At 32.1% G+C, this 17935-nt stretch overlaps 1 protein-coding gene across 1 annotated transcript; it reads right to left on the bottom strand.

Annotated features, from left to right (window-relative positions):
• Nucleotides 1-7926: 7926 nt before the first annotated feature.
• Nucleotides 7927-11822, bottom strand: LOC100807107 (translocase of chloroplast 159, chloroplastic). The gene has a single exon (XM_003532739.5). It carries the CDS (start codon nucleotides 11728-11730, stop codon nucleotides 8182-8184), a length of 3549 nt encoding a protein of 1182 aa, XP_003532787.3. The 5' UTR covers nucleotides 11731-11822; the 3' UTR covers nucleotides 7927-8181.
• Between the last annotated feature and the right edge of the window lie 6113 nt (nucleotides 11823-17935).

The raw sequence follows: 17935 nt of genomic DNA, 5'->3' as shown, positions 1-17935 counted from the left end.
CATTTATTAAAGATATTTTTGTAAAAAAATCAATACTTTTTTATAAGCAAATTTTTTTTTCTGAAAAAAAACTGACCTTGATAAAACAATTAATGTGATACACAATATAAGAGTCTTGTAGAATGAATAGAAACAAATTTACTAAAATGTTCTTAGTAACAAGATACTAATTTCAGATAAATAAATTAGAATTTAATATAAAAATATTTTTTTATTCATAAGAATAAAAATAATAATTTACACACTTTATTTAATAAATCGAATTAGAATCCTTATATAAAAAATCATTTTTAGTATGTTAAATTATCTTCTAAAAAAGGTAAGTTAAATTATAATTTTCAAAGTATATTTACACACTCTTGATGATGATTTATTTTATAGGAAATTGGTATTTCATTTATAAGCAAAAGTCAAATTCGGTACAAATTGTTCCACTAAACCAGGGACTTCAAGTGGAACCTCTTCTGGCCAATAACTTACAATAAAAAAAGAAGGCTAAAGACGCAAGCCTATCAGTAACCTTATTAATCTTCCTATTTACCTATAAAGCACTGAATAAACACAGTGGGTGATTATTTATCATTTAGTACTTTATTTTACTTCTGTAATAAAATTAAAATAGAATTAGAGCAAAAAGAATAGTGTATCTCACAATTATATAATGAGGAAGCCTTTTGGCTAAAAAAAAGGCTTAATCAACAATCTATCTCCTCTTTGATCAAGAGTTCAAGACAAAGATATATTGGTGATTTACATTTTGTCTGTGGATTAATTAAAGCAATGCTTTGCAAGTAGTTAATTCAGCATGTGAATTTAAAAGACATAATGAAAAAATAGGAGATGAAAATAATTTGAGTATAGGGTTAATCCGTTGGATAACACTAATTCATTTGATGACAAATGGTTTGAAATTCAATGTTGATGGGTTGTGATGCATGCATGAGTGGGGGGGGGGGGCATGTGATTCATGTATAATGAATGTGCATAGATGAGTGAGGAGAGAGAGATGGGGATGTAGACATGTAGCAGTGGTACGTTAGGCGTGAAGGGAGATAGCAGACAGGAAGATATGGACAAGCGTTTGGTGTGCTGCTTGTTGTTGCAGAGTGTGGTGTAGTGTAGGGTTTTAAAAGTTGCAGCTTCGCAAACTTTGACCCCGAAACAGCATCTCGCGGTTAACGTAATTGCACGTACATCTGCTACAATAACAAGTATTCAAATAAATAGTACTAGTACAATTTTTTGTAATGTCAAAGACCATATTAATTAGTAGGACTAATTTTAAGAATTATATTAATCCACATTTTGTTTTATCATTAGTCTTGCTTTTAATCAATTTAGTGCCTCTTTTGGTATGCCGTGCCTCAGTTATTTTTTCACAATCACAGCAAAGCCACTCTTTGTTGCTTCTAATTTTCAAGTATTTATCATGATTTTTGGAATTATAATTGATTATGTTTGGTATCCAAATATATCCTGATTCTAAAATTGTGGTCTTGAATTCTAATCCTACAAGTCTACAACTACTTTTATAGTATCCGTTAATGATATATAAATGTTATTTTAACTACTCTATTTTTTTATTATCTTTGTTCTTTTTCAAGTGTCATTTAAGGCTTTTTTATGTAAATCAACAAATATAAAAACTTTTTTGTCCTTATGTATTTTTTAAATTTATATTTAAAAAAATCAATTTAGTTCTTATTAAAAAATTATCTTTAAAACAATTTAGATAATATTTTTTTTTATATTCTATTACTAAGTAAATCTTATAACTTCAGCTCTTTCTTTAAATAATCAAATCCAATCATACTTTTACAGTTTTACTTTAAAAAAATCGTCGACGCACGTGATACAATTTACTTTATGAGTTTATGGTACTTTCTCTGGAAAACAAATCCACGATAGGGCAAATTGCAACGAATACCTTTTTAACTTGGCTCATTACGGCATTACGAGGATTTGAAATTAGAAAATGATAAAGAATATGAGAACGAACTTGTCAAAACACTACAAATTGAATTGATACAATTTGATTGGTAATTTCTTCTCTAACTCATCTATACGTGCATACATATCATGATTGGTTAAAGTACCGATTCGAGACATTTTGGTATTAACAAATTCGTACGAATTATAATACATTCGTTTTTTAATAATAATAAAAAAATACAAATATAAACTAAGGTAGAGATCCCCTTCAAGTCCCAAGGGGGGACCTAAGGCTTTTTTTACCTTTGTGGGCGATGGGTGATGATCTATTTCTTGACATGCACCAAAAGAATGTCCTAGACTTTTGGGTGATGGGTGATGATCTATTTTCTTTACAAGACCCCTCCCACCAACTTTCTCACTCTAGAATGTCTTTACTTTCTTTTTACATCTTTCCCGAATCTCACCATTGTTCTTGAGCTGTCAAAGGGATCCATGCATGACAAGAAATATGTAAGGTCGATATACATAGACATTGGATAGAGTTTTTTACTCTCTTTTTGTGTGACATTGCACCTATCTTAGAAACTTGGATTGAAAAGCCTATGATGAGATATTTAATTGGAAGGAAACATAACGATGGAGAGAAGTGTGAAAGGGAATGGCGGGAGTTATGAGTCTGAAAATTCATATATAGCTCCACGTTGACAATATGTAAAAGGAAGCCCCACGATTATATATAGGTTAATTGTTTATGTAATGTCACTGCAATTAATTATAACAAGATATCATTTATTATTGTCATGGTTAGTTGTGGTATTTAACAAAATACTTTGAATTTAAAATGCTAGTTACACTATAAATTCTTTAAATTAATACTCGGTAAATTAATAAACTCTCTAAAATAATAAATTTGTCTGATCTCGACTTGAGCCAATATAAAAAATTGAAAAATTCGATAAAATAATAAGATAATAATTTTTCGTGAGATCCCTTTATAATTTTTTGTCTCAAGAAAATCATAAATAATAATTCATAGAAATTAAAAAAAATATATTACACTATTTAAATATGATTTAGTAGTTTCTTGAGACATGGATGATTTTTCAATAAATTTGATTAAAAATGCATTGAACACATTTGTTTCTCTTGTTTATATTTATTGTACTTCAAAAGTTATTATTGATTTTCAATGCATATGAACAAAGTAGTTACTAATTTACGTTGAGCCCAAAGGTTCGCTGTAACGTAATTCTGAGGCATAGATTAGTTTGCCTTTTTGTTTGATATGTACAGTATAATCACTTAAAAACTCTTTAAATTAATAATTATTAATTTATCGATAAATTAATAACTCTCTAAATTAATAAATTTCTCCGATCCTGACATTATTAATTTATAGAGTTTTAAGTATATACTCCGATGTGTTTATTTACCCGACATAATATCGATTAATAATTAACTTCCCAACTTGGCTGTCTTATATAATCAATTCAACATGCATGAATTGATTATTTATTTATATGGGGTCATAACGTGAATATATATATATATATATATATATATATATATATATATATATATATATATATATATATATATATATATATATAAATAAAGGAAGTTCACATGAGGAGCTCTGGCGAGAGAAAAAGAAATTAAAAAAAAATATTTTGATATAGACACAATTTATTCCAATAGTTGATTAATTTAGTCATTCATTATTAGAAAATAAATATATTTTTAAGTCCTTCTATTTTAATCAAATTTGACTACTATATTATATTAAGAAATTGTTTCAAAATTGTGAGGATCAAATTCATTAATTTAAAATATAAGGATGTAAATCAAATTGACTAAAAATACACTTTACTCAAAATATAATAAAAAAATAATAAATTTCTATCTTCAATTGACCATAGTTTTTCTGGAAACTCAATTGGCCAAGTTAATTGTATTAATATTACAATTACATAATTTAACTATTATAAAAACTACCTTACATTTTAATAATTATAATAAAATTAACTTGGCCAATTGATTTTTGTAAAAAAGAGGTCTGGAGATTTTTCTTCTATTTAATTGTATTTTTAGGTAAAAAGGTTTTAGAATCCCTCTATTTTCAGTCAATTTGATCTTAGCCTCATATCTTAAAATTGATTAATTTGGTAGTCATATATATTTCTGACAATATATATTGAATGTTTATCTCTTGTAGTGATGTTGGTAGTGTAACACAGAATGCCTAAAGTTCCTTGTGAGCAATTATACACTATTTTGATGTTGGTTTTATTCTTAGTGTTGACTATATTGAAAACTCCCAGAAATTGTTAATTACGTTGTAGAGATATGATATAGGTTGGACCTAGCCCTAGGCTCAACCCGTAACAATTTTTATTATACTAATATCTTAAATACACTTTTAAATCAAATTAATGTTTTAAAAATATCAAATAACCTCTTATGAAAATGGTGGGACACTTAGACTCAAGTCTTAGTTTAAATAAGCATGCATGTGTATTCAAGGTAAAATTTAATTTGACCTGACTCATTATACTCAATAAAAATTCATACTTCAAATTTGTGGATCTTAATGTTTGGGATGAAGAATAATGTAATATATCAACACACACTAGATTGATAATATCAACAATAATTTAACTAGAATATATATATGTATATATGTATGTAAAACTTAGGATTGTAACCATATGCATGCAAATCCTCTGGACTAAAATGTTTTTTTATTTATTTATAAATTATAGTACTCAAATATTGCTGGAATCAAGTCAAGCCCCCAAGACAAGCATTCATAATCTTCAGAATTCGGAACGCGCTTAATTATAATAATGAATCATTAGAATTAAATTGATGCTATATATTTGCAGAAAGGTTATAACTATAACGTACCAGCAAAACAATAGAAATAACAATGAGCAGGTAATGTAAGGTTCATTCCACGAACAGTATCAATTCATATGTGAACAAAAAGGTTATAAATCTAAACTTTTCATGTTCTTGGTAATTCAAATTCTGGGTCGCAAATGATTAATAAGTTATTGAAGTCAAAAGTATTATTATTGTATTTCTGAATAAGATTCCCAAACATGATATTATCGTTACTTACTTTTGGTAATTGTTACAAACTTTGACTCCGTCAATTTCCAAATTTTGTTATACTACATTTTTCGTTTAGAACAACGAGAAAAGAAAGAAACAAGTGGCCTGGTTGTAGAAAATAGAAATGTTGGTTGTCCATAAGAGGGAAATGCGTTTATTGATTAATTCATATACCTCTTTCGTTATATTATACAACATTCTAGCACATTTTCAATGCTAAAATCCTAAATGGTCTGGGCTTAGTGCAAGTCTATAATGATCTGAGTGTTTTTCCATGTAATAAAACGATGAAAGAATATATATGTTGAAAAAATGTTGAATATGTCATGTTACCTTTTAAGCAGCATTATTAGTGACAAGAATAGAATCATAGGTGGACAAGGATGACTAAGAAGTTTTCTTTGATCCAACAACTTGTGGTAAATAATAAAACAAAAACCTCGCAGTTTTTGTCACAGCAAGACATATACTAAATGATCATTGCTGGCTAGACTCACTTGACAATCAGATACTTACAACAAAAGATGCCAGCAGTTCCCTTTTGAACTATGAGGACCCTCATGGTTATGGTTAGTAATGACAGCAAAGAATAATTTCTCTATCCATTTCCTTCGGCTTCAATATTTCTTTGGGAGTAAAATCAAATAGCACATGAATAGCAACTAGAACTATTTGTTTTTGTTTCTTGAAAGACGTACACAACCAGAACTATTAACTAATAAAAGCAGAGAACGTGGTGGAAGTGTTTTAAGTTTTTGTTTGCATCTTTTTCAATTTATTTATTTAAGGAGAGGTAGCTTTTAATTTATCCATGTAGAAGGTCCATGCGAGTTTGTGTCATATAATTGATGGGTGAAGTTTTAACTCCTAAGTTGTCATAACAACTCATTGCTTAATGTCTTAGAAAATATTATTGAAATGGAAGTTATGGTAAATAATATTGCCCAATTTTAAGCGAAAAATCATGCTTAAAATACATGAATGTTTCCCGTTTATAAAAATTATTGTCAAAATCTCACTTAATTGTATTTTTGTCCATATAGTAATCAAATAGGTGATTTTAGTTTATGTGATCAATTGTCCATACTCTTAACATGAATGTAATACAGCCAAACACTTTTCTTCTCTCAAAAAGAGATGACATGGATTTCATTCATTTAGACACTTTTTTTTTTGGTAGCTTGTTAAAGATATTGCGACACTGACATGTTTATTGGCACTAAAAAATGACGTTTAAAAATTGTGTAAGTTTTCAAGGTGAAAAATGAACTTATTATCAAATGCTTTAACATCATGCATGATTAAAACTATTAAGACACTTATATTATGTGAAAAATATATTATGTAACTTAAATGTGGGAAAAAAATTACACATCTTTACTACTACTAAACATATACTATTATAAAACCAAATAAATGATGGGATAATGTTCTAGTAGTTCTTATGTGTGGTGTTAAAGCACAGGAGTTCAAATCTCACCTTAAAATATTTTTTACAATTTTCAAATTTCATTTTTGAATGTGATATCATTATATCAAGTCTCATAATCTCTAACACATCATTAAAAAATTGACAGTAAATTAAATTTAATTGGTTATAAAGATATGGAGATTTGATTTGAACAATTGAAATCATACGACTAAAATCACTCGTTCAATAAATTACCTATCAATAAATTAAGCTTAAAATTTATATCTAGAGTGGTGTCTATTGGAACATTTACTCGCACTAAAATAAATTCCAGACCTTAATATTATGGAAATAAGATATTTTGGGGAAAAAAGATTAAAAAAAACAAAAATGGGGTACACAAATAAAAAGAGAATATTGGTGTATGTAAATACACTATATGTGTAAATATATAGAAAAGTAAATTCATAATGTTTGTTAGGATATTTGTTAGTTTTTTAAAATATGACAGCTGTACAGTACAGCGGTAGCTTTCTTCTATATAAGGATAGCCTGTACCCATTATCACTTGAGTAATAATAATGAGCTCCACCATTAATTTCAATTATGCTTAGCCTTTTTTATTAGAGAAAGATAAAAAAGCAATTACCAACCTCGTTTGAGTCGTTTCCTCGACGAAACTAGATTTAGACCAGCATAAATAGGCTATCCGGTCCATTATTTGAGTCTTATTCTATGATGTCAAGTTTGTGATGTTAATCTTAATGGGAGAAATGGTATTAATTAAGAAATTATGACATTATGTGATTCGATCGTATTCTCCATAATGTGACACGCTTGGCTTTATCATCCATGATGCATGATGGTTTTATCTAACTCAAATAAAATTATCTTTCGTAAAGGATATCAAAAACCTCACATTAGCAGAACTTAGAATAGCCAAATCATGCTTAAAAATGACAGGTTAATTATCATAAAAGAGAAATTAAGCATTGTTAATTATCATAAAAGAGAAATCAAGCATTGTTAATTATCATGGAGAGAAATCTAACTTAACATTATTTTATACAGTATATTTGAAAATGTTTGTAACGGTAAGGATTAAACAAGTTGACTATCTATACCCGACACTCAAGATCCCACTATCTAATGAGACGAGTTGCAAATCACATACAACACCTTTCTCAAAAATGGAAGCAAATTATGCATTTGCCTAAAGAATGCAGCAACATGCTAGAGATTAGAAAAAAAACAAGGAGGAAAACAAATAAATAAAATGGAGAAAAAAGAAAGCATTTAGCTAAGTAGTATATATAAAGATACCATCGAGTTGCAATTTGCAAACAACATTCTGGGCCAATGAAACTAGGCACATTAAACATATTGAGCAAAACCACATTATTTCAAACAAGGTTTCAATGTATAACCTATAAGCAGAAGTTATAGAGCAAAGAAATCAGGAATAACAGCATAATCTTATATCAACATTATTCAAAAATAGATGCTAACAAAATTTATGAATCAATTCCTTGTAGGTTCCATCTCAATAGCAGAACAATTTTCAGGCACATAAAAGCACTAATATAGCAGGAGATTCAATAGTCTAGACGAAACTAAAAAAAAACTCATTATTTAAGACAGTCATGAAAAGAAGCAACACGATATGATAAACTCGTAGTCTACTTTTCCTTGCTAGCAACGCAAACAAAAGACACAATCTAGTAGATAGAATAATTCTCACTAGCCCCAGGCCAGAAGTTTTTGTAGATAGCCTTGGCAATCGGAAGGATAGCAACAAGGGCAATCTGAAGCTGGTCTGAGCTACTTGTTCTCACAGTGATCTGTCCACTGAGCTTGTTGTTCAATCCAGCACGAACAGCCACCTTATAACCTCGTCCAACAGAAATTTGGGACTGAAGATTGGCCCCTAAAGCAAGGTCTCCCCTCCACTTCACAAGAGAAAGGCTCAGTGAAGACTGGTCCTGGCCAATTGGAAAATCTGCCTCTCTAAGCCTCACTTCAACGTTGGCACCATAAGCAGAATCAGTTTTAGACTTCACAACCCCTGTGCTACCCACTAATACCAAGCGTTTCCCCACAGCAATCTGATCCTCAACTTTCAGCCCAGTACACACATTTTCACCCAAATATGTCACAGACACCCCAGCAGAAGTTTTATTTCTTTTGAAATTTTTCAATTTTGTCTCTCCTCTAACACTGTAAGATAGCTGCTTTCCAACGCTTTGAATGTCAAAGCCTGCCATGGCTGATCCATTCTCTCCAAGTTTTGCAGCAACTGAGGAATCCAACTGGATGGTGAAGTCTTTCTTATCCTTTGTTACGTGAACAGTGACAGCTGCTGGGAATTTATTGATGATAGCTAGACTCTGTTCAATGTTTACACCATCATAACCACAATCGTGATCCCATCCATGGTTGTCTAAGACTGGCCTTGTCAGGAGTTGTGAAGTTGGCTCTAAGAAACGGTATCTATAGGCTGGATTGTCACTGTCAAAGGATGGTGGCATGGCCATATCAGGCAATGGAACTGGCACTGCTGCTGGACTTCCATTCTCTTGATCATCTTCTTCCATGTAACCATAGTCATTTTCTTTTGTGTTACCTTTTTTCTTCATCTCTCTCATCCTTCTCAACTCCTCTCTCCATTGCTTTTTCTGTAGAAGTTTCACCCGATAATCGTACTCATCAAAATATGCTTTCTGCTGTTCTTTAGTAAGCTTAGCAACCTGAGATTTCTTCATAGGCTTAAATGGTGGGAGCTGGTCATACTCATCCTCATCTTCATCTAGATCAGAATCAGATAAATCAGCCATTTCAACATCAGAATCACCATTGTCAGGCCCACTTTGATCTGCAGGGAGTTTTGGGTATGTATGTGTCTGCAATAACGAAGATAACAAGTATGGAAGTGGTGGGGAGCGGGGACGAAAACCAAACAGCCTGCGGTGGTCAAATGATTCTTGAGTTTTTGTAGAGTTACTAGCATCAGAGAGAATCTTCATTGAGAAGCATAAGAGCAACAAGAGAGGTCTCCAACTTTGACCATTAGGAAGCACCTTCTGGCCATCTCTATTTTTTCGACAAGAAGGATGGTTTTCAACAAGAGAAACTGGATTCATTAAGCTCGGATTCATAAGACGTAGGTCCCCAACAGCTTGTCCAATGGTTTGTTGAACTGTATGAGATCTTTGAGCAACAAATACTTCATAACTCAATGGGGCACCTGATGGCCCGTCTGGAGGAGCAGAGGCAGCATGGGTCAGAGTGACTATGACATTTCGCCATATTGATGAACCCAGGACACTAGTAATTGATCTTAACATAGGCAGGTCATTCATATCTCTAGTTTGCAGGTCCAGGCGATCCACATAGAGGACAATATCAGGGGGAGATTTTTTAGTCAATTTCTTCACCGCAGACAGGACTTTCATATTGAAATTTTGTTCCAATGCAGAAGATTTGAGGCCTGGTGTGTCAAAAATCCTTAACTTCACTCCATCAACCACCCCAACAATTTCTTTCACAGAAGTAGTAGCAGGACCACAAGCATTAATGCTGGTCTTTGTCTCGCCGAAAATTGAATTTATTGTAGCACTCTTGCCCACACCTGCTTTCCCAAGAACCAGAATATTTACAGAAAAATCAAAATCATCTCTTCCCTCAGCTTCAAGACGCGAAGCAGTCTCCTTTGCAGACTCTACGCTAAACATTTGACCACTTTGCCTGCCTGCAACAAGTGTCATCCGATACAGCACCTGTGCTGCTATTGATTCTTCTGTAGTAAAACCCAGCCTATGAACTAGTCTCAAGTATTTGACCCTAATTTCATGCAATTTCTCCAGTTTATTTTTCTCCTCTTGGCTCAAATTGCTATCAGAAATGGCACTAGGTCTACTCATGGAAGGAGTAAAAAGACTCGGACGAGTTTGCCTCACGGCAGGTTTACCTGACTGGAGCGGTGATCCCAAGCCAGCAGGGCGCTCAACAGAGAAAAGCCTGGACCCATCTTGAGAGGTTATTGTGATGCTGCCGCCATCTTGGTCCGCACCCGATGCCGCTTTCAAAAGAGCTGCCAATGTAGCAGTATCAAACAGCTCCTTGCCTTCTCCTTCATCGTCAGACTCCTCTTCTTCGTCCGAGTCAGTAACAATCCTCTCAGCATCACGCGATTGATGTAATTCCAAATCCTCCAGGAACTTATTGGCAGCCTCAGTGCTTCCAAACACCAGTCCATCACCCTTCTCATCCGACACCGAACCATTAATCTCCCTCTCACCATTGCCACCAATCTCCTCCACATGGCTCCCAATTTCCCCATCCAACACCGAATCATCAATCTCCCTGTCACCATGTTGACCAACATCACCCTCCATCTTTACTTCATTTTTCTCAACAAACTCCGAACCTCCACCACCTTCCTCAGGAGGAACATCAATGTCACTCTTCAACCCATCCCCTTCAACTCCATTCTCACCAACACCAACACCTTCAGTACCCGATTGACCGTCATGTACAGGGCCAACGGCAGACTCATCACCCCCATCAACAACCTCCTCCTCACCCTTCTCAATGGGCTCAAAACCATTCTCCAGACTCACCGCGGCCTCGTCTAGCCCTTTAATCTGAGACTCCTCAACCCCCACATCATCCCCAGACCCCAACACATTAACCTCGACGTTATCAACAGCAGCATCCACACCACCACCACCATCATCATCCTTTTCAACATCAACACCCTCACCCTTCTTCTCGTCCACCACAACTTCAGAATCCGAATTATCGGTCCCACCGTCATTAACTTTGTCCTCTTTCTCATTCAATTCAACAGCAGCACCCTCAAACCCTTTATCAGCGCCACTGAATTCGACTCCATTCTCAACAGCAACATCATCACCGCCAGAGGCCTCCACAAAGACCTCGTTACTATCGCTAACTTCCCCATCCTTCACCGCCTCACCCGATTCCTCTTTCTCACCGCCTTCCTCCAAAACGACGTCGTCGTCCGCGTCCTCAACAATGGAACCGTCATCATCATCATCATCATCGTCCCCGGACACCTTCGCAATGGGTCTGTGGGGAGGAGAATCGAAGACGGGCTCATGAGGGGGCTGAGAAGAAGAGTTGACGAGAACGGGCCTGGTGGGCTCGGGCTCGAAATCGGACTCTTCACCGCTTAAGAAGCCATCATCGTTCTCAGAGTCGGAAGCGGGAGGAAGAGAGGTTTGGGGAAGAGAAGAAGAATCCATTGGAAGAGATAAGGTTTTAGGATTGGGTGAGGCGCAGCCAAAGGGTTTTAAGCTCTCTCTCTCTCGACTCGGGTAGTGTCTTATATATCTATATCTATCCAATCACTACTACTAGCATACAACGCTTTTCTCCCAACCCCATTTTTATTTTCTTTTTTGCCTTACTCATCTCATCAATCACTTAATCTTTTTATTTTTTTTTTTCCTTAAGAAACCTGAATACACAATCTTATGTTCCTCTTAAAAAAAATCATATGTTCACTTTTGACAAAAATATTCAAGGAAATAAGATGAGTTCCAAAGAGAGTTTAGAGTTTATTTGGTGGCTAACATAATAAAGGATATGATAGTTATCTTATAATTGTTGCTAAAGGTTGTTTGTTGCACTATAAGATATATGACAGCTGTATTGCCCCTTATCATATCCTTTCTAATATAAAATAAATACTGTTCCTTTTGATAATTTCATTTTAAACCAAAATGTTATCACAATGTATAAATTTTTATCTACCTATTGGTGTATTAACATTCACACACAAAAAAAAATTGAATCTATACGTGAGAATAGTGAAAAATAGATATGAGAGAGAAAAAAAAAGATTTTTTAAATTAAATGATAAAATACCATGATATCTTTAAATTAAATTTTAAAAAACAAAGCAACCAATAATTATAGTTCAATTTTTTGTGTGTTAAATAGTAATGCACTCCAATTAGTATCAACATTAACATTCCTATATATATATATATATATATATATATATATATATAATTATTTTTAGACATTCACTCTCTCTTCTTCCTCATGTTCAATTTTGTTTAAATATTCTCTTTTCATTAATGGTCATCAACTTTATGGTGCAAATTTTCTTAATGATCACTGATGACACGAGTTAATTTTTTTAATGATAATAAAAATAATTATGATATAAAATACTTTCTAAATTAATTGAATTAATGATGATACAAATTATTTTGGTTACTATGAAAAAAGTAACTTGAGTAATAGTTAATTCAATTATTTATTATAAATGTTAATTTCTATCATACCTAATTCAATTTCAAGAAAAGATAAGATATTTGTATCATATTCCATTACTAATAAAAGGCAAAGTTAAGTCATAATTAATTCGATTTTTTTATTACTATTAAAAGGTATGCATTGCCAAACTTAGCAAGTGATATTGAGGATGATTTTATGATGTATGAGCATCTTTCTTTTGTGTCTATGAATAAAAAAGGAAGGAATAAAAAACTTCCTTCAATCTTAACTTCGTTGCTCGTAGCTTATCTTAGTGGAGTGTCAACTATCAACTCCTGGTTTTATTTTGATGTAATTTTTTTTTCTTTTGCATTTGGCTATGTTGAATTGAAAAATGGATATTTTTTTTTAAAAAGAGTTATTTTATATCTAAAATTAATTACACACCATAAATGTGTTTCTGGAGTGTATTGTGCATAATCAAAATGCATTTTCATTGTAAATGGAGAATGTCCCCTTAATTTAATGAAAATCTGGTTATGTTGTATATATTATTATTATCATAATCTGTTATTAAAATTTGATTAAGTCAAGGAAACTAAATTTTGATGTACTTGTCTAAGAGGTAAATAGAGGAATCCCTTAAAAAATAAGTAGAAATTTGAGAAACTTCATTGTGTAATTGAAGGAAACGATTTCAATTGAGATTGCTAACTTCGATCATTTTATTCACACAAGTGGGATTGGAAAGTGTTGGAAAACAAATTATTTTTCGACAAATCAAAGTACTAGTTAACACGGTTGAACAAAAGTTATGTGAAGACAATTCTATTGTCATATCAATGTAATTCAATCAATAATAGTAGAAATCTAAAAATAAAATTTTGGACAGCCAATCTTAGGGGGTTAAAACACAATCACTCAATTTTTCAAAACACCAACACACCTATCATTGAAATTGGCTAAAGGTTTAATAAGTCATTATGTATGTATTTAATTATCATCTTTTATGAATTCATATCTGTTTATTTTACTGCACATTTTTAAGTCCTTAATTTTTTCCAATTTTCATTTTTTTAAACTTTATTTTTTCAAATCCTTATTTCTTATTATCATCAAAATTATTCAGAAACTAATCATTAAATCAAAAACACTTTTATCAAAGTTATTCTATTATCTTATGAATTACAACATTATTATAATTCCAACGGATATATTTATCGAAATTATAATCTTGATTTGTAATAAATATTAGACAATTCCTTATTAAGTTGAAAACTATGAACTAGTTTGTTTAACAAAAAAAACCTCACAATCGCAAATGAATTTTATGTCTCATCTTTAAACATTTATTTTTTAATAGACTCATTTAGTAAAAATTCTTTTACTATTTTTTGAAAATACTTTCCTTTCGAGAAATATATATAATTTTCATGATTAACAATTGTACATCAAAAATGCATTTCCATTGGAGGTGTATAAAAAAATGAGAAATAACAAAGAAAGTTTGGGGTGTGAAAAAGCAAAAACTAAGGTGGAAACAGTATTCTTTATACATGGGTTGATGCATAAATTAAGATATAAAAAACTTCACATCCAATTTTTTCCGACTTTTATAAAGTGTTAAATGTTACGAAATCAATCCGCACGAAATTCACGAATGCGTGACTTTTTTTTTTATTTTTAAGGAAAATTTTGTTTATAGTGTTTTTAGAGAACTAAATTTCCATTTTCTCAATTTGCTTAGCTAGCAACTTTGATGTTTATTTAATTTGTTTGATTCCTCTTTATGGAAAATCTAAATGCATAAGTTCAAGATATTGATTATATTTTTTTGTGAAGATATTGATTATATTTATAGGTGTAATTGGAAAATGCGTTTTCATATTTTGATTAAATATTATTCACTTGAATATTGCATCTAAACATATTTCATTGAAAATTGTTATTCTGAGTTTTGCAGGGATGCTTCTCTTTCGACTATAATACACCTAGAGTTCCTTGCATCTTTGATCCCTTTGGAAGGTAGCAAGTGCACATGGAAGAAGAATATTCACAGCTTACTCTTTTGCTGCGACTTTGGCATACCCCCCAAAATGCACGATCTTCGTTGGGAAAAGGAAAACATGCGTGGTTTAACAAAGCGGTTATTATAAAGTGTAACATTAATATTTCTGTTCATAAATTCATTAAAATAATAGATGAGACCGGAGTTACATATGATTGTGAATAGAATGTTGTTAAAGAAGAGATAAAAATATATTAATCTGTCTTGGTATCAATTCCTATTGTTGGAAATGTTTCTTCAAGGAATTAAAGAGGATACATTATTTTCGTTTAAATTGGATCCAATCGAATTAAGTATTTTTTTTACGGGAAAAAAATCATATCACTTCATTATGAATTAAAGCAGGGTGAGCATAAAAAAGGCAGAAACATAGTGTGTAACTAAACTTCTTCAGAGGTCATAATTCATCCCAATTCCACATCTCCTCATTTGTCATTCCATGGCCAAAAAGATTAGTGATAACTTAGGTTGCTTTAAAAAAAAGTTTCTAAGACAAGTTTTATGTTTAGTATTTTGATTGCTTTATTTGAATTTTTTTAAAGATTTTTTTAAAAATAAGTTAAAAGAAATAAAATGTTAACAAAAACCCCTAAAAATATTTTCATTAAAAAATAACTTATAAAAATATTCTAATCTAAAATAATTTTTGTGTTTATAAAAATATCAATTTTTTTATCAAATAAAATATCAATATAAAGACGCGTGTATAAGCTAAAGTTATTGTCTTTTCTAGGTCAATGTTTCCTTGGATTTGTCCCTTGACCGGAAGTAGTACTAATTGTGTTTGGTAGTGTAGAAAGGATAACGTAATGGATGGGATTTCTTATGAATGGAGTTTTGTTCGTATATATGCTAGTGTTGTTGTTTTCTGCTGGTTACGTGTTTTTCCTTCCTTCCTCTTTCCTCATCTTAGTTGAAATGTCAAAATTGGATACTTATTTTCTCATTTCAATACTCAATTTTTTAGAATTTTTTTAAAAAAATCCATTTGTTTGGAAATAAATTATAGTTATAGTAATATACATTGTTTATATATAAAAAAAAATTTGGAACCCTAGAAATTGGTATCAATTTTTTTTAAAAAAAATTGTGAAGTAAAGAAACAAGATGATGGAAGATTTGAAACCCGAAACTAGAATCACACATGCACACCTAGCAAATCCTCAACAACACCTTCCATCATGTACAAAGATGTAAGGTGATGAGTATTTTAACTCCAAATGAATTAATAACTTTCGGTGGTGAAATTTGATCCCAAGATCAAACAGGGCCCATGAAAACTAAAAAATAAAATATGGTCAATATACTCTATACTATTGCCTTTTCACTTTTCAACAAAACTATAATACTTCTTTAAGTTTACTCAGTATATGAAGTCAATGAATTATTCAACAATCACTACAATCCACTTAAATACCACAAGAAAATAATAGAAGTAGTGGAGTATAAACATGGCCACAATTGTACTTTGAATCCACAATTTTTTTTTTAAATTAAGAATACTGTCTCCTTATTTTACCCTGTTCACCAATTATTCCATAATCGCCAGTTGCATTTATTAAATACATCAATTTGAGTATGCTGTGATGAGCTACAATTTGGCCATTTTTCTTATCTGCTACAATTAAGGCATGTAAGACTAAGTCTTAAAAATGTGATCAGCTGCTTATTCTCGCTTACAATGTGCCTGAAGCTTACCTAGCCTAATGACTCATATTACAACTATTCCTACTGGCAAGGCCCTAAGATCTCTCCACTGTAACTGGGTAAGTTACAGCAATTTTAGACCAAGGTGGAAGGCTTGAAATTGTAAATATACAGCACATGATTTAGATTTCAGTGTCAAGAGTTGGTAAATGCACACTTTAACATCTTAATCTTATGATTGAAATGTGAATTGTATAGCACTTACAGGCCAAGTTATAACTGTGCTAACAGTGGTACCTGACAGTAAAGGCTATTTTGCAGCAGAGTGGGTTGGTAATCCTCCTATAACTATAGATTAAAGTTTCAAGTAATGAAATGTAAACATTTGTATTGGATATCCACATTATAAGAAATAAGTTTCAAGTAATGAAATGCACCCCAGTTGAACTTTGTAAAATAAAGAAAATACTTTGCAAGTTAGTTAAAGAATAATTTAGTTGATTACAAGTTAGTTATTAGTTTAATTTATTACAATTTAATTTAGTTAGTTACAAATTAGTTTAGTTAATTATAAATTAGTTACAAGTTTAATTATATAAGACTCAATTTATTTATGTAAAAATTGATTTACTCGTTTTAAATATTATCCAAAATAATATTGAATCTCTCTTTTCTCTTCTTTTCATCCCTAGAACTTGATCAAAATTCATGCAAGCAAATGTAGGGTAGCTTAATTTGGATATGGCAGCACCAAGCTTTGAACATAATCATGGGAGTACAGCAGCACTTTGTCGTTGAAATCTTCAGCACGGACTATTCTATTATCTCGCCGATTGTAGAAAATGTATTGGGAGCGTGGATAGTTGGCCAGCAACATGGTGTCATCATTTTCAAACATACACGACAAAGGCGCCGCCAATAATTGCCAAGGTGGAAAGACTTGAGTCCAAGAGTTTTCAACTCCAAATTCCCTCATTAAGTAAACAACAAAACGGGTTCTGCCTTGCTCCAGACCATGATAAAGACACAGGCAACCACGGGGCAAGGACAAATATTTATGTCTCTTTTGTTTAGATCATATGAAAAAATTACCAACTGATTGACAGCATCAGTTTCCCAGCGAACAGGCAACCAGTTAAGAGTGCCACTCACAAGCTTTCCATCGCGTCCTCCCCAAAGCTGAAAATCAGGGCAAGTTACAGTCACAGTAGTTCTCCAACAAGTGTTGCTGTCAGTGTCACCAAAGCCAAGATCATGATCGTGTGACCCGGAATTCCATGAATTCATGTCTAACAAGAGAATCAGAATGATAAAGCAAGGAAACCAAGGCATTGCAGGAACCCATGACAGAATTTCCACTATCAGGTCCTCAGTGACAGTGAGTATCTTAGAACCCTAGGAGAGCGGAACAACTTCAAAACACTTGGTTGCTTTCGGGTGTGTTGTCTCACAAATGTATTCGGTATGGGCTGGATGGTTCTCTGTTCTACAATGCCACTAAGGTGTTT

This window comes from Glycine max, chromosome 8 (assembly GCF_000004515.6).
Source record: "Glycine max cultivar Williams 82 chromosome 8, Glycine_max_v4.0, whole genome shotgun sequence".
Taxonomy (NCBI): domain Eukaryota; kingdom Viridiplantae; phylum Streptophyta; class Magnoliopsida; order Fabales; family Fabaceae; genus Glycine; species Glycine max.
Note: the sequence above shows the minus strand (reverse complement) of the source record. Positions and strands in the feature narration are given on the sequence as shown.